This window comes from Copadichromis virginalis, linkage group LG14 (assembly GCF_057382275.1).
Source record: "Copadichromis virginalis isolate Kocher_CV1m ecotype Utaka linkage group LG14, C_Virginalis_male_GT1.1, whole genome shotgun sequence".
Taxonomy (NCBI): Eukaryota; Metazoa; Chordata; class Actinopteri; order Cichliformes; family Cichlidae; genus Copadichromis; species Copadichromis virginalis.
Window position 1 is genome coordinate 17,141,995 of NC_140631.1, and position 23,191 is coordinate 17,165,185.

Below are 23,191 nucleotides of genomic sequence, written 5' to 3' on the forward strand. Positions count from 1 at the left end.
GAGTTTGAGCGCTCATGGTTACTGTAGCTGTCTGATCGACTCTGTGGCATTTTGTATGAGTATAGCCTGTACACTTCACAATTCAGCCTGCTACTTTACGTCACCCTTAGACACTAGTGCCCAGCTTCCAATAGCAGCTATACAAAGCTATGCCATAAAACTGCCTCCACTATGAGCCAATTTTTCCTCCATACTTGCCTCTTTCCATAATTCTGGTATAAATTTATGTTGTTATTCTGTCCAAATATTTTTTTAGTCTTTTTCTCCCAGAACTGCTACTTCAGGATATTTTGGATGTTTTCTAGCAAAGTCTGCTTGAGTCAGTGAAAATGGAGGACTGTGCATAAAATTGGCTGTAATTCATAAACAGTTAATGCAACATTTTGATAAAACCCCTTGAAGTAGAGCTGAAAGCCTGCATTTCAATCGCATCTCGAGTTTTGGATTTAAAATCCACTGTGGAGGTGCACAGTTTCGTTCAGCAAACTACGGACATGACTGAGAAGACATTGTAAACTTGTACATTTCTGTGACTCAAAGACAGAACCTTCAAACTTTGATGTGAAATTTGAGACCAAATTCTTGATTTCTTTCAATCAAAACAGTACATAGTATATTTTAGAAAGATACAATGGAGTTATTTAAACTTGGCATAATACACATTTATTAAAAGGCAACACAATGGAAGATTAAAAAAGGAAATAAAATAAACCCATCTCAACAACTTATATATATGCTCCACAGTCTGTAGCAGCAAAAGGTCCTAATAATATATTCAATACAAAAACAATCAGAGAAACAGGAACATTTTGAAAATACAATAAATCACTAGAAGTACTGAATTATTAGTGAAGAAGTTATTATTGCATATTTGCAAATGAATTTTCTCGGGCTAGTACTGGGACTAATGACTAATGGTTTGTTTGTTTTTTAACACAAAAAGATGCCCACACTTGCCTGAGGTAGAGAAATCTGCAGAACTGAAGTTAAACAGATGATCAGGTTAAAAGTGACTATGCCACATACATGTTGTATGAGAAAACCATCTGTCAGAAGAAAGAATATAATTCACTAGTAACTAATTTACTATGAATTAACTAATATTATTAAGACTATTATTATTATTATTAGCATTAGTCTAAATCAATACTTACAAAAAAATATAATCATAAGATGAAACCACTCATCTATTAGTACACCATTTTTTTCCTTTCTCTCCTCTGTTGTCATCTATTCAATTAGCATTAGTTCTGGGAACAACTGTAAAGAAGCTAATAAGGACACGCTACGAAATAATGCAAATAAATTTGGCTTGACAAGAGCATACTCTCTCCCACAAACCCGATGACAGATTAGACACGTGGACTAATTTTATAATGCTCCTATTTTTAGATAACGTCATTGAACGCGTCTTCTTTCTTTTTTAATAAACGTTATAACATTTTTAAAAAGACAATGCCAGCACACGGAAACTTAAGAGAGGACATCTGCAGGGAGGTCATAATCAGGGACTTGGAAGGACAAACAGTTCAACTGCTGTTTTTAAGAAATACAGTTTCTTAAGTTATTATCTACTTTAACAATCTGATTCACATTAGCTTAAAAACAGTGATGTGTTTATGCAATGCATTTATATTAAGACTATTAACAGTTTTAAAGGGTACACACTGTTTCTCCTGGTGGACAACAAAGAGAACGCAAAGCAAAGAAATCCACTAGTCCTTAAACATTAAACACGAAAAATCCTTTTCACATTATATAACACTATCAGATTCACATTAAAACATCAGAGTTGGTTCTTTTTATCCCAGCGTTGTCTCGTATGGCTGTAAAGGGTTAGCTACAGGGCCACAAAGTGAGATAAGACCAATGTAATTCCACACTTCTGTGCTTACTAGGGGAGTATTTGGAAAATTTGCTTTCGTTGGCTTTTGGTGCTGATACCTACTATCTTAAAAAATATATTAATACATCAGGTTCCGCAGATACTGGCAAAGGTTTCATTTTAGAAATGGCTAATTGGTTTTAAGAGCCCTATTTTAAACATGGAAGCTCACTGATTGCTTTTAAATATAGTTTTTCCATCCATAAACAAAATCAAGAGGTCCAAGTGCAAAAATGACCCAAGTCATGCAGGCAAGCCAGACTAAAGAGAAACTATGGAAGAGCTTCTAAACTGGTAGTTAATCTCCAGTGTTAAGGAAACTGTTACCTCCTCTTTCTTTCTTTATTAACACACTAAACAGGAGATTGTCCTCTTGTGTGCAAAGAAAATGAGACTCATGTTCAGCAACCCCTGAGAGCTCCAAACAAAGACTGATAGTCCAATCGCTGCTGGTGTTTGATCTCTGTCCTACAACACTGTCAGCTCCTCTTCCTCACTCAGAAGAGGTTCCACCTCTGGGATATGGCGTAGCGCACTGCTTTTGGCAGAAATGTTCTTCCTGTACATGATGAACTGGGCAGTTACCTGATTCGGTCAAGGGTTGTACGGACACTGTAAGTTCAGACATTTTACAACTGCAATATCAAAAAGGTTGGGACACTGTGTAAAATTGAAATAAAATCAGAAAGCAATGATTTGCAAATCTAATAAACCCATATTTTATTCACAACACAACGTGGAAAACATAGCAAATGTTGAAACTGAGAAAATTTAGCATGTTAAGTAAATTTGAGGTCATTTCGAAGCAATGACTTAGCAGCTTTCTATTCCTAACCTTAACACATTTATAGATTCATGTCAGCCCGCTGTCATGCCTCCACACGTGTAGGTTCATTCCAACCTGCTCTCACGCATCCGAACGCGTAACATAGTAACGATTTGTCACAGTCGTTGGTATGTTACACATTGGGATGAAAACCTGTTGAATAGCAACGTGACTGGGTATAAAAAGAACATCTAAGAGACTGGTGTTTCTCAGAAATGAAAAGACTGGCAGCAGCCAGTGCTACCCCTCAGCCTCTTGGCAGACGCACCTATGGTATGAATGTTAAAATCCTACGTCGCCTTGTTCTCAAGTTATCGCACTCACATGATTTTCCTCCCTCTGACCTTGACCTTAAGGCTGAAGTCACTGAAAACCTACCAACCTACTAAAATCTGTCTTTAAATTATGAGAGAATTTTAGAATAATGTTACTCAGTGTAAAATAGTGAAGACTTGGAATATCTTATCGTCTAAGTATCATCATCAAAAGATTCAGAGAATCTGGAGAAATCTCTGTGTGCAAGAGACAAGGCTGAAAATCAACACTGGATGCTTTTGATCTTTGGGCCCTCAGGCAGCACTGCATTAAAAACATGATTCTGTGATGGAAATCACTGCATGGGCTCAGGAACACTTGCACAAATCACTGTCTGACCACAGTTCACCATGATATTCATGAATAAAGATTGTAGCTCTGTCATGCAAAGAAGAAGACTTATATGAACACCGTCTTCTCTGAGCCAAGGCTCATTTAAATGGTCTAAAGCAAAGTGGAAAACAGTTCTGTGGTCAGAAGATTTCAAATTTGTTTGGGAAAACATGGAGTAGAGGGACCAACGTCTTTTTCAGGGAAGTCCTAGCAGATTTCAGCAAATGCTAAACCACATGCTGCTGCCATCACAACAGCAGTTTCACAGTAGAAGAGTCCAGGGGCCCGTTCTTCGTACCTCGCTAAGTAAGTTAGCTGGATTTGATTGTTGACGATTTCGCGTGATCTTGGATCGTTCGGTTCCCCGAAGCTCATCCGGGACTTGCTGCCATAGCAACAGAGTCGTAAGCGTAAACCTGCTCGGGAGCAGGTTTACTTTATGTAAACAGGATTAGATCGCGGCCACGCAGGTATGTCCGCTTCATTTATACAAAAGCAACAGCGATATTCCACCACTGTTTCACCATAAATAAATAACATTAATGTAACTAAAGATAATGCAGCACTTGATCCTTTTATTGATTTCACACAGATACATACAGGTCATTTCCTAAAAAAGGGAAATGTACTATTAACATTCTATCACATGTATGTGATTATTACAGATGTAATTCATATTTCAGAGTAGCAATTGCAAATTACTTTGTGTAATCAAGATGAGAGACCACGGCTATAAAAGCGAAGGTGGATTTGGGAAGCCTGTCGCAGCCATGTCCTGTCCGTATACGCGAGCCACCCATTGCGGAAGGTGCAAGATTGATAAGGAGAGTCCTCAGAATTCAGCGTATATTGCGGGACAGACAGGATCCGTTAGCTCAGCGCGACAGTGTCCTCATAGAGAGATATCGATTTTCCCGTGAGGATATTATTTACTTAACCAACTTGTTGACGAGGGGGTGCAGGACCACCACCTGTCTTTTTTTTGCTCTGCCCTTTTCTTGGTTGCTGTTATAAACAAACAGATCATTCCAGGGTCTCTTTCCAAGAGACGACAAGCAATATAAGAGATAAATATTACCATTCTGTAGAATATTCTTATATTTCACTTTTACTTGTTCCCATGTTCTAGTGGGTCCTGTTGTGGCTCTAATGTGAAAGGGGATATAATATAACATATTATAATATAATATAATGTAATATAATATTGGATAATATGGTGTGATATGATAAATCTACCCTACCGCCTACTGGTGTTGGCCAGAGGGGCCGATGGCACGATATGGCAGCCTGGCTTCTGTCAGTCTGCCCCAGGGCAGCTGTGGCTACAACTGTAGCTGCCTCCACCAGTGTGTGAATGTGAGAGTGACTGAATAGTGGCAATGTAAAGCGCTTTGGGTGCCTTGAAAAGCGCTATATAAATCCACTCCATTATTATTGTTATTATTAAATTACTTACGAGTTTAATTTGTCAGCAACTTCCTGCCAGCCCTCGCTCCTTGCTTTTGCAGCCTTTGCAGTGTTCCCTTGCGTTCTGATTAAACTCTGAAACTCCTGAAATCCCTCACTCAAGAGTTCTTGCTCTGCTGCCGAAAAATACCGAGCCGAGCGCGCTCCGTCGACATTTTCGCCGACCAATCAGAGGGTTGCCGATCAATGTTTCCACTATCGATGCGTAGCCCCTTTTACGACACCCAGTGATGTCACATTACTGCGTCCAGCTGTAGTAATCGTCAACAGCAGGTGTGTTCGGGGAACCGGATTAGCGAGCTCACGGTTAGCGCGATGGTTTGGTCTTGGATGTGTCATTTGATCTTGGATGTAGTGAGCGACGTACGAAGAACGGGCCCCTGGTGCTGAAGTGGGACGGTACACAGTGGTAAACATGGACATTAAACTCTAAATTCAGCTTATTTTTTCCTGTAAATAATAAACCATTTAAACATTTGACATGTTCTACTATCAAATTTGCAAATCACTGCATTTATTTTATTTACATTTCAGACAGCTGTTTTCTAATTGGGGTTGTACACAAGTTGGGACAAAATCAGCATGCTGAATGCTTTAAATTTACTGCACATGCAAAAACATTACAAGCAATATTACCCTATTATGATTTATCGGGTCAGATTTTGCATTAAGTTTGTACAGTTGGGCTTATTATTATTATTTGAAGGATACAAAACAGTCGAGTATGAGGACTCCCAGGCTGCCGATGAGCCAGGCCAGATGTTTGACGATGAAGTTCTGTTTGGAGCCCTTCAATGCCGGAAGGACAACTATGACGCTCAGCCCATACGTCCCATTACCCATCATGGCCAGGGCGAACAGCAGGTAGGAGGTGCCCTCTGTAGACTGTCGCTGGAACTAGAATAGTTAACAGATAATTAACAGACAAACAAGAAGCACCACAGCAGTCTTACACTGGGCTTATAGCGACTCTTATTGTTAGCAGGGATGGCCAGAAACATTTGTCTGATTGGTCTCCCACAGCTACAGCCGGATAAAAATGGCAACTTTCCCTGTAACGATGTCTTATGTGAAGGTTTAAACTTTGCCTCGATGTCTGCTGGGATACCTCACCACAAAAGAAGAAAAAAGGAATTTAAACAACTAAACAACAAGCGTAATTTAGTGCTAATTTGGTGGAGTTGGATTTTTCCTGGCCTCTTTATAGCACCACCTGTGACAACAACTCCTGGTTTCATGAAGCCCCCCCACACACAAAAACCCAGAGTCACTGTCAATGAAAAAGAGAGTTAAGTACATGTTGTTTCACTTACATTAATCTCAATTCAGTGGACTTGCACTCCAAACAAACAGACACAGAGAACCTCAACAAGATTAAAGGATAAGACTAGATTTATTGAATTGCTTTATTGGTATCAACAAATCCCCAAAAGAGATAACAGCCAACAGCGAATTCATCCTACTAACAAACAGCAGGAAGCATGTGTGCTTCACATAAACAGGCTGGCTTTGTTCATCGCATCTATCACTGAAAGGATGAGGAAAGGCAGTATCCATCCGATATTAAGAAACCAAAGACACATTTCAACCTTGAAAGATAAAATGGAGTTTTACACTCTGCTGTCGCTGCTAAATTCAGTCCGTCCCTGAAGAAGTGTTTAGCAGCAGAGTATGAATATCCTGCTGATTATTCCCCCACAATGTCAGGCAACAAGTGAGCGTATGTGAGAGAAACTCTGAAGGGAATCCTAAACAGCAACAGTTTTAATTGTTTTGTAGACTTGGAATGACATTTTGGACGTGCTCTAACATGTTTACATTTCCACAGGGGCAAAAGCGACCTAAATGATTTACAACATCATGGGAGTCCATGTTTTGTGCCCAGAAGTCTCTCTGGCACTAGCACGCTACTGAGACAATCCCCTCTGGTGATTAATCGCTGCAATCGAGCCAATGTGTTTCTTCAGCACAACAGCGCCATTGTCTTCAACGCCTGGCTTTCATTTTGACACACATGCAGTATTCACAAATATCCATACTTCACCATCTTCTCCATCCCCATTTATGACCAACTCATACATAGTAATTTGAGCTTTCCACAAACCTCCAATCCAAACACACAAACCATGTTTCTGAGAATAAAGTGAGTCAAAAAAAAAAAAGTTACTTACATTTTTATGGATTTGTGGAAAACGGGAGCAGAGGTAGAAAACAGATGCCAAATATCCACATACATAACCAGTGATTTCCACTGACTTGGAGCTGGCTGGACTCTGGGTAAGATAACAGTGAAATAAAGAGAAAAGAGTTAATGCTGCACCTACGGAAGAGTGGGTAATCTCAAGTGGAAAGGTGTTTGCGTCTTACCTGAGTGTTTAAATGTGAACCGTTGTCTATAATGAGCTTGGGTAAAGCCAGGAGTGCTAATGTCCCAGCGCCACACCACATGAAGCACACCCACTTCAGCGCGGGATTTTCTAAACGACAAACACACACAAACTCAGTAACAAACGTATCCAGCAACAACAAAAACAGTACCTGTAGGTTCAGTCTTGCTTAGGCAACAGTATAATTAAGATTACTACCCAAGGAAGTTTGCAGAGCAGTGCAAATCAGATAAGGGCAGCACGACAGATGTTTACACTGACTACACAAACATTATGTAGGAGTAGGATGATAACTGGATATAAATAACTTGAATAACTATTGTATAATATTAAACCCTACTCTACACCCCTGCAAGGTTTTATCACAACTCATTCAAAACTTTTGGAGCTATAAATAAGACACACGGAAACATTACCAAAAACACAACCTCCTTGGTGGAGGTAATTAGACATTCACCCCATTTTTCCATTAGCACTGCCTGAATTCTTACACATTGTTAGACACTATAGGATCACACAGTTGCTGAAGATTTGTCTGCTGCATGACCACGATGCGATTGTCCAGTTTTATTGAGCCTATGTAAACTGTATCCTCGGTTTCCTGTTCTTAGCTCTGTACTCGGTGTGGTCTTCTGCTGCTGCAGCACATGTGCGTCAAGGTGAAATGTGCTGTGCATTCAGAGATGCTCTTCTGCATGTGTTGTTTGTAATGTGGTTATTTTATTTGTCTTCTTATGTACTCGAAACAATCTCTTTTATCCATTCATCTGCTGCTCACTGGATACTTTCTGTTTTTTGGACCATTCTCTATAAACCCCTGAGATGGTTGTGATGGAAAAATGCTACATAACAAGTGCACAAAAGTCTTGCGTTACCCATCACTTCTTTATGTTATAAGACTTTTGCACAGTGCTGTATTTAAACCAGACATCATGCTTTGCCAGAGGTTTAACCTAAGAGCAGAGACGGTGTCAGGACTCACTTCTGCTGGAGCTGTTTTTGATCTTATAGTAGAGAAACTGGGAGACGAGAATCAAGTCAGTGAAGATGTAAAACACCACTGTGACAACCTGAGAGTGGGACAAATCAAGAGAGAGAAATGTCAAGTAAAATGAAAAAAAGAAAATCAGTATCAGGATAATGACTATCCCTTCAAAAGCTTGATAGAGATTCACACTGCACAGCCAGCAGACCTCAACCAGCCAGGCTGAGTTGTCTGTGTTCACCTGAATGGGCAGCTGGCTAGTGAGATAGCATCCAGCGAAGCTGGTCAGGTCTCCACTGAGGAGGAAGACGAGAAACCCAAAAGACATGGCCTCCTCCACTTTTCCATTCCGATAGGCCTCATAGACCTGCCTGGAAAGACCCAGCAAGTCAGATTAAAGACAAATATAAGACATTAACATTTCTGACTGGCTGAGCTGGTTGCACGATAAGCCGACAATAATCAAAGTAATTACTCACGGTATCGTGGACAACAAAAAACAGAACATGGATATGAGTCCTATCACAACACTGCAGTACTCCCAGATGTTGTCCACACATTCCTCAAGCAGGTAAAGGATCCATGGTGTCCCGTTGACACACAGCGGTCTGCCCTGAGATGGAGCAGTCCAGTTGTTGATGGCCACATCTGCACTCTTGCCTGGAAAACGCCCGCTGGCCATGAGGAGAGACTGATTTCCTCTACCTCCTCCTCCTTTTCCTCCTACTTCAACTTTCTAAGTAGCCTGGGTGTGTTTTTGTTTTGTCAACAAAGCTAAAGCCTGGAGAAAGCAGATTTATGTGGCACCACTACCTGCCTGTACAAACAGACTTCTTATGTCATTTCTCGAGTCTGAAAGACAGAAAAATAAAACAGACAGTGAGCAAAACGAACAAAGAAAACTGTGGAAGGTACAGAGGAAAGAACATAAAGTGTTAGGTCCATCCCAAATCAGTAATTACGTCTACATTTTAAAAAATACGTCAGTAAGCGATAAGTTTGCTCATGGTGCACGCTCAGTCTGGCCTACCCACGCTCACAGCTGTCCAGAGAGCCACTTGTGGTGTTTATGTGGACGCAATCATGCTTCAGGCTAATTTAAATGGATTTGGAAGAGATGCTAACAAACAAACAAACATACAAAAAACATAATTAAGTTCAGTGACCGCTCACCTGACTAAAACGGACTCGTAAAAGACTCCAGGCTGTTTGCTAGTTTGTACAAACTTCACCAGCATCCTCACACGTTCAAGCCCTTTGAAAAAGATTACGGATAGCTTCTCCGTCCACCATCAGCGGTCTCCTGTGTGAAGCGGGCCAGGATAAGATGCAACATCCGGTGCGTATTCAAAGTAAAATCCTCTTTGAGGACAATTTAATACTGCTTGAGAAATTTACAATATAATGCCAGGCTATTTATTAATTTAAAAATAATATCTCTTTTTTTGTAAACTGGGATACTTAATTTGTATATATTTATGTAGAAAACATTTTTTCAAAGTTGTACCCAGGTACGTATTTACGAAAACAGCATACGCTATAGCAAAAGTCATGTGTGTTTTTATTTCAATGCCACAGTAGAATGTATTTTCGTGTATAATATACAAATACATATTTTTGACGTTAATAGTTCCCATTCATTTCTCATGTACTTCATTCACGTATCGCTCCATGAAGTAGACAAAATCATGTGCTTTTATTTTGAAGGCACCGCAAAATGAAGTCTCACGCCGGACGCGATGCCTGGGAAAATACCACCATCTACTGACCAGAGCAATGAATGAATGACGTCAATACAGTGAAAAACTATATCGCCTTTGCTACAAGCCTTTTCCTACGGAAGCGTAGAGCTGCCACCCAGGCAAACGTGAAAGTTTTTATAACGTGAAAAGTTTATTGTTCTAACAAGATACTTTTCCTGTTTGTACAATATTCTATCATGTTTGTACAATATACTTTTCACGTTTGAACAATATACTTTTCACGTTTGAACAACATAATATCAACAATAACATGATATTATGTTGTTCAAACGTGAAAAGTATATTGTACAAACATGATAGAATATTGTACAAACAGGAAAAGTATCTTGTTAGAACAATAAACTTTTCACGTTAAACGTGATACACTTGTATTTTTCTTTTGCCTGGGTGGCAGCTCTACGCTTCCGTACTTTTCTTCCTTATTACATTTTTATATTATCAAAAACTAATGTAAACACCAGCATATACAATACAACCATCATCACACAACTAATAATAACCCACCTGTAATAACAGCAATAATATGCTGTAATATGTTTCAGTTGAAGTACAATTTGGCACTTAATTTCTAATCCGATATGGGCATTTCAGATTAGTTTTTATTGCTTGAAAGTGTTGAATTGTAGTTTAGTTTCTGTTATTTTCAGTCTCAATTTTAGTATTTACTTTTATTGTATGAATCAGAATCAGAATCAGTACAGGTGTTACAAGATTTTATTTATTTATTTTTTTAGCCAAACTAACTGATGTGTCCTCTATATTTTTTATAGTTAGTTTTCCAAGTTCACTAAATAATTTTATTAGTTTTATTTTTTTCAAAAGTCTAGTTTTTATCTTTATTTTAGTTAACTGAAAAGATTTGTTCACATTTAGTTTTAGTGTTTAGTTTTAGTTAACTATAATAACCTTGGCCACGCCTGACGCTTGAAAACCATATGATTTCTTTGTTTTGTTTTGTTTCGTTTTTGCATTATTTTATTTTAAAAAATTTTTTAAATGAACCATTGGGTTAACTAATCGTGTCACAAAAAGCGAGTCCTGTTTAAAGATCGCTTTAACCACTGAAGCTGAGTTTGAAATAATCTCCATATTTTTCCGAGGGCTTCTGAACGCAGCGTCCTCACCTGTCCCTCCCTCCATACACCTGTTGCTCCGCGCAATCCGATCGGCCGCAAGATGGCGCGCTTTCCCATGGTGACCGAGGAGGACGACAGTGAGGGTTGCTCTGAGAGAGGACCTGGATCTGCGCAGGGCTTTTTTTATTTGTGTTGCTATGTGAGGCTTTGGAGCGCGGTTTGAAGATACTGAGCGAGGATCCACATTCAGCGTCCGCGTGCTGTCGACGTGCTGCGTGGAGCAGGTAAGCTGTCCGAGTCCGTGGGTGTTTGGAAACGAAGCGGGCTGCTGGGAGGGGGGTTTCTTGTTGCATGCTCTCTGTCATAAGAGACGGGAATATGTCACCCACATTCCTTGATGTCGGGAAAGTTGACTGCACGAGTTGAAAGCAGTGGATGCACCACACACTTTCTGGTCGCCCACTAAGCCGACTTTTTTCCTGTCTTTACTGAGGATACCCCAGAATCCATGACGCCACAGATAAAGATAGCCTACTACTAAACCCGGGGGAGCGCGCAAGTGGATATGAGAGGTGTTTTCCTGGGCTGTCGCGCGTAAACACTCACAGTAATTCCGGGCTAAATGCGTGGTCATTTTGGGGGGAGGTAGTGTATCCTGGAAGGACGCGTGGCACCTCATCTTTTGAACATTTTGAAAATTTTTTGATGTCACAGAGTAGTCATCTGTGCCTCTCTGTTTCTCAGGGTAACATGCAAAGGAATGTGCTCCCGGAGCTTGAAAGGCAAGTTCAGTGGCATTACTCACATTTAGTCTGTGCATTTCTTCCCCTAATCCCGCGCTCAAATCCAGATCTATACTGTTGCTTCACTTGTATTTGTGTGAGAATACAGACGGTGTGTGTGTGTGTGTGTGTGTGTGTGTGTGTTTGTGTGTATGTGTGTGGTGGTGGGGACTCTTCAAGGTCACAGACTTCAGACAGATGTTGATGTCCCAGGAAGGAAGGAGATTATCGTTCACTGTATGAACTTGAAATAACCTCTTAGTATTTTTGTGCATAAGATTTCTAAAATAAAATAACGTGTATATAATAACAAAGAAATACATATTTGTATTTGTGTGATTTAGCATTTATTCATGACACTTATATTGCTTATTATTTAGAATTTAAGGTACACTTAAATCCGTTGGGCATCTTTCTTTGCCTTTAGACAACAATTCTGATGGCAAAAGAGCCAAACGGGACAGGCCAAAAAAAAAGAAAAGAATTTAAGGTACACTCTTTTATTTTAAGTTCATGATGGCAGACCTTAGATTATTTGGAGTTATATTGCTCAACAGCTTTGCATTACCTTGGATATTTTTAGGAAACTAATTACAGAGTGCAAATTACGGGACAAAATTATTAGTCCTTGCTATGAAAAAGCTTTTTATTAGAAATTTTCCCAACTGTTTTTTTTTACTAGAGCGAGTAATTTTAACATAGCATTTCTGAACATGATACAGTTCTTTAGAAAGAATCAATTATTTCAATTTGTGCAAAATAACAAATATGTCATTAAAAAAATATTTCTCCACCTGAAAACCCAACCTTTTCATTGAGCTACAGCACAAACCACTGCTGTACTATGATGTGCTTTAACTGTGTAATGCACAATGCCTGTATAATCTAATTAGAATTCAGGGTTAGCATGCTATTTGCACAAAGTATAAAAACTTTAGCGAGGGTTTGAGCTGTCACTGAGAAAGCATCATGCCAAAAACACAACACATCAATTTAGACTTGTGAGAAAAAGTTGTTGATGCTCACAAAGCAGGAGATGGCTATACAACATCACAGTTTCCAAAAGTGTCATCAAAAAAATTCAACGAGAGCCACGTCGTATACAACAAGCCTGTCAGAAATAGGAAGATTTCCAAGACTTTGGAAAGAAAACTTGTGAGAGATGTGTCTAAAGGCCACAGAACCACTGCCAGGGCATTAGTGAATGACTTTTTCAGGAATTGTAGTCTCAAAGAAGAAAATCACTAGAACCCTGCAAAGGAGGGGGTACAGGCCAAGAAAAATTCCACTTCTTACTTATGTCAAAGACGACCTGGAGAAAGATTATGCTTACTGGAGACACATCCTTTGGTCAGATGAGATGAAACCACAGCTGTTTGGAGAAAGAAGGGAGAGCCGTACAATCCAGAGATCACCATCCCCGCGGTGAAGCACGGTGATGGGAGCAAAATGCTGTGAAGATGCTCCAGTGTATCTGAAACTGGGAATCTCATTAAGGTGGAAGGAATCATGAAGAAAGAAGGACGTGTGACAAACTCCAGCAGTCAGTAGCAAAACTGGATCTGAGTCATCCCTTTGTCTTCAGCACAACAACGAGCCAAAACATACGTCGCTCCTGCTGACCAAAGTTAACATAGCTCACTGGCCTGCACAAAGCCCTGACCTGAAGACCAAGATCCATGCCAGAAGACCATCAAATCTGGAGGAGCTGGAGAAATTTGCCAAACAAGAATAAACCGGGATTGCTGATTTTGTTTCTATGTGCAAAGTAAAATAATGTAAGTAAATAAAATAAGACTAGGTTGTTTGGAAAAGCTGATTTAAAAACATTTCCTTGCTCCTCATTTGTAAATCATACTGTAGGTGATTATATATGACAGTAAAAGCCAACTTTCATTGCTCATTTCTGCGATTCATTCTGCTCACTCAGGAAACAGGAAGCCTGGATAACATGCAGGATGCAGGTTATGAGAACACTTCCAAGTTTAGAAACACATTAAACAATCGCTTTCTAATAAGAATCACGTCCTGATGATGCTGTGAAAGCGTTCAGTCGGTACTCCTGAGTCAGGCCCGTACGCTGAATCCGGAGCACGCTTCCGCTCAGCTCGGAGCACGAGACCGAGTTCGGGCTGTGGAAGGCAGCGGGGAGTAATGAATAATGAATGGTCTTGAAAGTGTGCATGAGTGTTAGTTGGCTGAGTGTGGCGGTAATGCACATTTTCAACCAGCACTGCTCCCCCTCTGCTGTGGAAATCCTCTCAGCAGTTAAGAGTCTCGCAGCACAGCAGAGCCAAATCAGAGAAAAAAGAGAAGCCCCCAACCCAAACGTGCACTCTTTAGGGTGGATTCAGTGCTATTTGACACAGTTATGCCTGCAGAAAACATTTCGGGCTCACACACACACACACACACACACACACGACTACAAACACACAAAATGGAAGGAGGAATGAGCTCAACTCAGATTAGTCTATAGAGGCTCTTTGTTCTCTTTGATGTGTTCATTTTTTCAACCTGTCTAGAAGTTAAATTATTTTCACTTTCAGAATGTAGCACAGTGAGTCCTAAAATAAGTTTCTAGGCTGAAAATGAGAGTTTAAGTGATTACTCAAAAGCAGAAAACTAACTTTTAATCACAGATTATGTGTTTTTGGCATAATGTAGCAACAGCATGATGAGTATTACTAATATCCATTTATTTAATTATCAGAGGAGCCATTATTTTTTATAATTGTCAGCACAATCAATAAGTAGTGTAGTGGCCCATTTCGTCGAAATGTTAGAATCAATAAAAGGTATTTGTTACTATCAGTTGAGGTTTATTGTTTGAACTGTGTTATCTCAACTGCTCACTATGAGGCTAGAGAAACGAGTTTGTGAGGTCACGAACATAAACAAGATACACAAACAACAATATCTGAAATGATTATACTCAAAAAAAATGTCTTGTACTTTTTAGACATGACACAATATTTTTTTGAAGTAAAATGCAAATGAAATGTATAAAAATCAAAGTTTTATTTGTTCAAATAATTAATCAGTAAGGAAAATATGCTTGGCATAAACTGAATGTACGCCAAAAAAGTACATTTCATTTGACCAGATTCCATCATATTGAATATTTACATTGCACTTATGTAACAAAATTAAATGGGAATTTACATGTAATCATTTTGGGTGTAAATATTTTTTTTCCCAGTGCATTATTGACATCAGTGACACACAGGATTGTTAGGTACAGGTTGTTTGTAGTTGGTTGTGCCACTTTCACCTTCAGAGCTATCTTAATTGGCCTAAAGAAGGTGCTGGAAACATTCGTCTTAGCTTTTGGTTCATATTGACATGATGATGACAGAAACCAAGACTCATTAGACCAGGCAGCACTTTTTCAGTCTGTAGTCTCAGTTTCCTGTTCTTAGTTGACAGCAGTGGCACTCGGGTGTGGTCTTCTGCTGTGTGTTCAGAGATGCTCTTCTGCACACCTTTGTTGTAACAAGTGGTTAATGGAATTACTGTCGCCTTCCTATCAGGCATTTTCATCCAGAGAACTCCTGCTCTCTGGGTGTTTCCTCTTTTTGAGACTATCTTAACCCTAAAGATGGTTGTGTGGGAAATTCCCATCAGATCAGCAGTTTCTGAAATACTCAGTGGCATGGTATGATGGTTATTTCAGCTGACATTATGATCAAGTGCTGATTAGATATATATTCCCTCCTCATTGCCACGGCCCCAGGACACAATCTACAATGACTCTGAAACCGTTGAGCTCACAGATCATCCTGCAGCCGCTGGGATTTCACTCACTCATACGTGGCACATAGATGAGTAGTTGTAGTGTGATGTCTGCGTGGTTCACAGACATCGAAGGGCACGTGGACAGCCACGGAGAGTGTCACATTCATACTCTGGTGACAAAATGTAGTTAATGTGGGTGTGGATTCAGACAATGGCATCCTCATAGATGTGTAAAGTATAACACCGCCTTTAAAGTAGATTGGTGCCAACGTGGGTAAATTGTGAAGGGCACATAAAGCAGAAATGATTTTATCTTTATCTGCTCTCCTTGCTTTAGTTGGTGTGACATCCATCAGTGTCACATTAAGTGTTCCTGTGGTCTCCTTTGTCTTATCACACCCATAGTGACCGCTCTCTGTAGGGATGGTAAGATATTCACTCCCGTGTTTTCCTCGCTCGCTCACTCTCTGTTTTTCTTTATCTTTTCTTTCATCAGGGTTTCACTGTAGCAGCTTTCTCCTGCTCATATCATACTGTAATTCCCAATCGTTGCTCCACAGCTGCGTAACTGCAGGACATAAATTATGGAGAACTTTCCCCTTTGTCCCACACAAGCACAAATGCACACACACACACACACACACACACACACACACACACACAGATTCACATATAATACAATACCTCTACAGTAGGCTCCACGGGGGTCTATCTTTCAAGTCTTAACTCAGTTCTCCGCGGCAGTGTGGACCTATTTCCACAGATGTCTTCGGGGAGCCTTCATCGTACTTATTCATTCAATCCAAGGCATCAGTTACATAACTGATTGGCCCAGTTATAGAACAGCTACTTAACTAACCAGACTTTAATCAAGTAATCAATATGGAAGGTGCAGTCTTTTACGGATACGGCAGAATGATTTTTGAGGACAAAAAAAGCCGTATTCTCACCATTTAAAGTATAAAAAGTAAAAATGTAAATAAAACTGAGAATATAAAATGACTCCTTTTAACTGCTGGAGACTTGAGATGTTCAGATTTGCTGAATAGATATTTGTTTGCTTTAATTGTATAAATGAAATTCACCGTAGTCACTCGTTGGTTGAGCGGTCACTGGTCCAGCCAGACAGGAGTAGATTGCAGTAGATCACCAAAAGTGGCCACAGCCAGCACGGATTAAAGACTGCCCCCCCCCCCCCCCCCCTCCAAACACCCCATGCATCAGGTTGTATGAGTGTGGGCCACACACACATTCTTAGAACTGGATTTACATTTTCCACCACAACTTTTTGAGGGATAACATTTTTCTATGGCAGTTGTTCCACACTAACACAATTCACCCATTGACATAGTAGTTTTATTGTAAGCCAAAACAATAATAATTTTAGCAACCATGGCCAATTTTTTTAATATAAATTTGTATCTATTTATGTACATTTTGGTTATGCGAGTCCTCATTCTGTACCTTTGCACTGGAACTCATATCTGCATAAACAAATGATGACTGTGCACCTCCCGAGAAATGCATCTGTGTCGGGTCGACCCGGACCGCGACGACCTGAATGGCGTGGAAGGTTGTGGTGTAGGGTTCAAAAGAGTTTCCTGCTTGCTTCTTTATGTTGTAAATTAGGAGGTAGATTTTCCTTAGAAGTCTAAATCAAGCTTAAATTCAACGCATACCAATCAATAAAATACATTTCATTTGAATACATTTCATAGAAAAATAGTCTGTCTACACCTCTGAGGCTGTAGGCTCTGGGTTTTGCTGTATAAATAAAAATGTGTTCATTCAATGAGTTGGCCAAATTCGTCAGGATACGCTCTGAGTTACGAGGAGACCGTCAACAACCACCGTAAGCAGCAAACATTGACTTGTGCTTTGCAAATGAAGTAAACATGAACACGTACAACTCAATGTCGTTATTGAGATAGTTCAACTTTGGTTGACGAACCAAATCTTTCTTTCTTCCTCTTCATGAAGCTTCTGAATTCACGCTCAGCCTGATATGAATGCAGGGAATGCACAACGCAGGCTCTTTCTTCTATAGTCTCTTCTGTCTCCCCACAGCTCCTTTCTCAAGTCTTTTTGTGAGTGTGTGCGATGTCTTGCAGGCCGAGCAGGTGCACATTACACAGAAAGACAGGGCTGACTGAGCAGAGGGAGAGAGGAGGGAAAAGAGGGAGGGCTGGTCTGTCTTCATAGGCCATACAAAAGAGGCAGTGTTTTCTCTCCCCCTCGCAGTGTGCTGAATCAAGACAGTAGTGCCAGTGGTGGAGGCAAGGAAGAAGGAGAGGCCCATTGTCCTCACATAACCCCCTAACATTCGTATTGCCCTCCCCAAGCACGCACCCTCTGGTACCCCTCACCCAGTGGCACCCAGCTTGCCTTCAACATGTGGGTACCTGCTAGAGCGCTATTTCTTTGAATTTCCCTGGAATCATTTATCTTATCAGAACGGGTTTGGGGAAGACTGACAACACACCAACGACAAGACACTAGTTGTGTCTGTAAGCTTACAGACACAACTCACTGTGTGTTGTTAACTGTGGAACTGCAATTTGTGTTCTTCACATGTGCAGACGCATCTATTCCTGCACTGTAAACTTTTAGGGTGACGGTTAAGTGTGAGGTTAATAAATTTAAGGTAATGTAATGTCCTGTGAAAGAAATATGACTGCATGTGTGTGTGTGTGTGTGTGTGTGTGTGTGTGTGTGTGTGTGTGTGTGTGTGTGTGTGTGTGTGTGCGTGCTCAAAGGCTGCATTCCTAAGCTTGTTGAGCCGTAGCTTGGTGATTAATAGTAACTAGCTGATTATTAAAGAACTGAAATTCCTGAGGCCCATTTTTTTTTCTCTGCTTGTACACACACACACACACACACACACACACACACACACGCACACTGCTACTCAGTTACTCAGGCGGGCTGTGACATAGTAAGAGTAGGAAAGGATACATTACATAACACAGCATTTCACTAGTAAGGAGAGACAGAAGCATACGTATGCTGTATGTAAAGGTGAATGCAAGTGTTGGAAACATAATCCATCTCCAGCTTTCTCTCAGTCTGGGACTCGGTCTGGTGGCTCCTCCATTCCTCATTCTTTCCTCCCCTTGGTGTTCTTTGGTCGTTTCCATCTCTTTCCCATGCCTCTTTTCTTTTTCAGTCTTAGTTATTATTGGGGAAAGTAAGCTGACTCTGTTTTAAAGCTGGACTTATCCACCATTCATTTGTAAAAACTTGAATCCAAGATTTTGGCTACCTCCGTGTTTGGTTTCCAGATAGGGATACCAGAAATTTAGCAGTCGGTACCAACACTAGTAGTATTACATGATTCTTGACTCCCACTTTGATGCCTAAATGATCATCCCATATACTGACACATCAATGGGGTGGCAGATTATTTATTTAAAATGTTAACTTTACATTTTGTTGACCACACACAGACTGAAATGTTAGGATGGTTGCCGAGCAGGATGCTAACGTTACAGTGTCATTATGTTGGCACTATTTTAGCTATTTTAGCCCATGGAACAAAATTGATTTCACACCGGTAGTGCCAGCTGTCTCAAACAAAACGTTAGAGTGCATTTCAGAATACCATAAGAAGGATAACATTGTGAATGTTGTTACTGTGAACAGAAAATTGAATTCTGGGTGCTGGTCTTATAGCCAACTTATTAAATTTGTAGTATTTTCTCTCTCTTACTCTAAATAAAACACAATAACATAATTTTTATATAGTTTGTGAGTCAGTTATCATCCCCCAATCACCCCACCAGTATTTCCATAGCTGACTCTGCCTTTCATATCGATGAGTTGGAGCAGAGCTAATGCTAGACTACAACACTTACAGCCGTATGCCGCCCCCTTGCCTGCTGTTGTGTTTCCACAATTATGATGCCAAATGGCACTGTAGAAATCATTTCTGGTAACATCCGTAAACCAGATGTAAAGATTGAAGATTTGACTGAGGAACCTGCATGCCCAAACCGTAGTGAGCGCTAGCTACGCATTAAAGTTTGTTTGATGAAACATCTTTCTCCACGTTGGACATTAGTTACAAAATAACTGCGATGTTGTATTAAATACAACATCAAGTTAGCAATGCAAACACAAAAACAGTTAAGAAATTGTTAACTGAGTTCATAATTTAAGTGATGAGTCATTTAATTTTCTCACTAAAACTGTGTTTTGTTTTTTTTATTCGCAAACTGAATAATCATCCCCTACTGGCCATTAAAAGGAATGCAGGAATGCTGTTCAGATGCACAGCTTACATTCACCTATTATATACAGTTTGTGCTAGATACACATGATATTGCAGTATAATTCAGTTTCTACAGCTCTGAATGATCATCATGTCTTTAAAACACAAAACATTTTAGTCCAAATGAAGCTACAATTTATTTATTATGACTGGTGTATTAGACCATAACCCACTGAGCAAAAACTTACCGAAAAGACCTCTAAGCAATGTTGACATTTGGTATGTCTTTGAACTGTAGGAGGAAACCTGAGTACTCACACAAGCCCAAGGAAAACATGCAAATCCACACAGAAAGCCTACAACCAACCAACCGGGGGGGTTTATACCTTCTTTCTCAGATGCCCTAATTTGTAGCCACATGTATACAAATAGCACAAGCACATTTGTTAAATATTAGTCTTTCCAATACGCTGCAAAGAGGACTCTTCAGCTTTCACTTTTTGAACAAATTTATATGTGAAGTGGCATATTTTTAAAGGCTTTGACTAGCTGACCAGATTTAGCCCAGAAAATGTCATCCATTGATGTCTGGTGCTTGGTGGGATTAGTTTTGAATGGCTGTACACACTCCCAGGAAAGTGTGTATGTCATACAGTACATCCTTATCAAAAAGTTAAGAAATACACAGTGTACAGGAGTATATGTTCGCAGTGTAAATAACAACACACTCATACTGTATTTTTGGGAACTCCTTGCACAGAGAGAGCTTGTGATTATTCACCTTCACAGCTGTGTGTTGGCCTGTCTTTGTGTGACAGATAAACCTCTTTGCTCTGTGTTTATGGCTGTTTTGGTGTTTCGGTCCCAAAGCCACAGCTCGGACCAGTAAGAATTCCCGATGTGGTATCCTGGCAATGGTTGGGTTTCCATGGCCGTCGCTGGCTTGGCAGGACAGATAACGGCCTCCCAAGTGGTCAGCTTTGTGCGTTCCTTTTGGTCTGGCTTGGGCTCGCTCCAGTGTGGCTTTCAGTGAAACGGTGCGAGGATGAGACGATGTCTGATTGTAGAGGGAAGCTGGTGCAGGAAGCAGAAAATGACACAGATACATATGTTTAGCTGCTCGTCCTCTCAAAGGAGGCAGAGTTCTGCTGTGAGCAAAGTCATCGTGATCACAGGCAGCAGACACGCCGGGTGGCTGCTTCAGAAAGAAGGCGTGCGCGAATACTTCAAACCGCCCAGAAAGCAGCGACAACGGCGAGAACAGCAGCGCGTTTACGTGTTTAGATTTCTGTATAGAAAATAAGGAGCGCTAAGCCAGTGATATGTCACACTTTTAGAAGCAGTCTCAGTGAGTGTGTATATGTGTGCGTGTGCATATGTAATCCTTTGCCCTTCCGGCGTCGCTCCGGTGTGAATGATTTAATGTTTAATTGAAGCTGACAAGAGTAACAGTAATGCAAGTAAATGGTTAACATGCTACTTTTCAGTTACCACAACTTTGAACTCCATTCATAACACCAGGACACTGTGTATTCTGTTCGACTCATTACCTTTATTTACTTTACCAATCATTATAATACATTATTTGTGCTATAGTGTAGAGTATAACAGTTAGAGTTGCACCAGATATGCAACATATTATTATCATGTTTTAACTTACTCATGCCGCTGAAAAGAGGGCAGAGATACAGTCTGCCAAAGCTCTCCTCTGCAGCACACATCCTGACTTTACTCGTCCTTTTAAACTGGATTTTGCTGGGGGTCAGCGGTGCTGGTGCTGTGTTGCTGCAGGACGATAAGCGTGCTGTGGATCACCCAGTTTTTACACAAAAAAAATGTTTTGTGTACACCGATCATAAACCTCTTGTTTTTTTTACTCCAAATACTCCATCCAGATTCGTGAGGTGGTCGCTCCTTGTGCAGGATTTTCAAGAAAGACAGAGAGAATGTGATGGCAGACGCGCTCTCTTGGTCTTTTGGAAGACGTCAGTGTTATGGCTGTTATTGCATTTCTTGCAGTTTAGTAAGTTATTTCTTTTTTTTTATTCTTTGTGTACCGGTGTGACGCCTCTAGCTTTGAGGATCTTTGAGTGTACCTGCGGGTCAACATCTGGCCATTTTAAAAGCCCTGGTTCCATCCTCGACCGGTAAACCTCTGTGAAAATGCGTGTTTCTTGTTTAGAGACCTTTGCAGCTCTTTGCAAACGATTAACCCACATGTTGTTTATGTCAGTGAAGCAGAGGGCGTGAACTGCATTTATCTTTTGCACAGTTTTCTTCTGCTTTGCTTATTTTAGGGTGTTAGGCTTACCACGTGCCTTTCATTCAGTTTTGTTTTCATTTATGTAAATACAATAGATAAAGATTAAAACTTTTATTTGCCATTTGTACATATGAGCTAGGTCTGAGTGCATAGCGCTTAGAGTCAGAGTCAAATAAATACACACACAGATAAACAAAGTGCATTTAGAGGTGAAGTCAGGTTTCTTTTTTAAACAGACAAAGATGAAGAAAAAAAATGTCAAGTAATTTCAAGTGTAGAACAATAGTTCCTTTATTGCACTTAAATGACTGTGGAAAAGATATATATTGAAAAATATTTGCCAATGAGAAATGTGTGCATATATATATATATATTATGTGTGTATATATATATATATATATATATTATGTGTATATATATATATATATATATATATATATATATATATATATATATATATATATATATATATATATATATATATATATATATATAGTGCATCCAAATGTGTATTAAACTGAATACATTGACTTTGTGTGTATTTTAGTTATTCCTTATTTCGGTTTTAGTCAGACTGTGATGGGAAAAAAGTGGAAGTGTGTGTGTTTGTGTTTGTTGTTCTGGCCTTGGTTCACCCTGGAGTAATTTGCTCTCAGATATTGGTATGCATTAATAAATAACGGGCTTTAACTGAGAACTTGTGGTTAGACTCTGATTTGGGCAGCGGGCCAGGGACTCCCTTTTAACTTTTGTGCTATGCTCCCTGCTATCATTTTCTAAATATGTGCGATATGATTAAATGCTGTCTGACTAAGATTTCGATGTAAGATTATTTATTTACTATAACTTAGCGATGCCAACACACAGGTCTCTGGAGTGGAGCACATGCTTTTACCTTCAGTCCCACATTCACATGCTGCCCCAGCAACTTTTCTCCAAATGAGAGGCATGTTGTAGAGTAGAAGTGCACTATATAAGAACCAGTCCATTTACCAGAGACAGGCAGAATGGTGAATTTCAGTCTGTAGTTTTCTACATCTCACACAGGTGAGCTTTCACACACAGTTGCATCTCTAGCACAGTGGCCATTTTGAGGTTCAAAGCTCTGTCACAGCTGTATGGACATTTTTACTGCACCGTTGTGTTGTTATGGGACTTGGG

General features: G+C 40.0%; 2 protein-coding genes and 1 long non-coding RNA gene across 5 annotated transcripts in view; 1 reads left to right on the forward strand and 2 right to left on the reverse strand.

Annotated features, from left to right (window-relative positions):
* Positions 1–646: 646 nt before the first annotated feature.
* Positions 647–9,519, reverse strand: LOC146693752 (lysosomal amino acid transporter 1 homolog). 2 transcript variants are annotated; one of them, XM_085429613.1, is made up of 8 exons: positions 9,372–9,519; positions 8,678–9,050; positions 8,440–8,569; positions 8,196–8,283; positions 7,194–7,303; positions 6,998–7,099; positions 5,538–5,723; positions 647–2,470 (listed from the first exon to the last, which is right to left on the reverse strand). In XM_085429613.1, exons 2-8 carry the CDS (start codon positions 8,878–8,880, stop codon positions 2,354–2,356), a joined length of 936 nt encoding a protein of 311 aa, XP_085285739.1. In that variant the 5' UTR covers positions 8,881–9,050; positions 9,372–9,519; the 3' UTR covers positions 647–2,353. The 2 variants fall into 2 exon arrangements, with proteins under 2 accessions (XP_085285739.1, XP_085285740.1); XM_085429614.1 differs by lacking the exon at positions 9,372–9,519 and having other exon boundaries at positions 8,440–8,565; positions 8,678–8,829.
* LOC146693753 (uncharacterized) lies at positions 3,915–5,530 on the reverse strand. Its single transcript, XR_014914800.1, has 2 exons — positions 4,816–5,530; positions 3,915–4,505 (listed from the first exon to the last, which is right to left on the reverse strand). It is a non-coding gene; the product is annotated as an uncharacterized LOC146693753 (long non-coding RNA).
* A 1,619-nt stretch (positions 9,520–11,138) lies between the features above and the next one.
* veph1 (ventricular zone expressed PH domain-containing 1) overlaps positions 11,139–23,191 on the forward strand; it is a 96,889-nt gene continuing 84,836 nt past the window's right edge. For both annotated transcript variants that reach the window (XM_085429616.1, XM_085429617.1), the window contains exon 1: positions 11,139–11,321. The gene's annotated coding sequence lies outside the window, so the exon portion shown is untranslated. The remainder of the gene's footprint in view (positions 11,322–23,191) is intronic.

Bases quoted from the DNA above. Each gene is read 5' to 3' on its own strand.
- LOC146693752 (XM_085429613.1), bottom strand. From the start codon at position 8,880: ATGGCCAGCGGGCGTTTTCCAGGCAAGAGTGCAGATGTGGCCATCAAC. The intron at 8,284-8,439 runs GTGAACACAGAC...TCCCACTCTCAG, and splicing joins CTAGCCAGCTGCCCATTCAG to GTTGTCACAGTGGTGTTTTA. The intron at 2,471-5,537 runs GTATCCTTCAAA...TGACCGAATCAG, and splicing joins TCCTCATACTCGACTGTTTT to GTAACTGCCCAGTTCATCAT.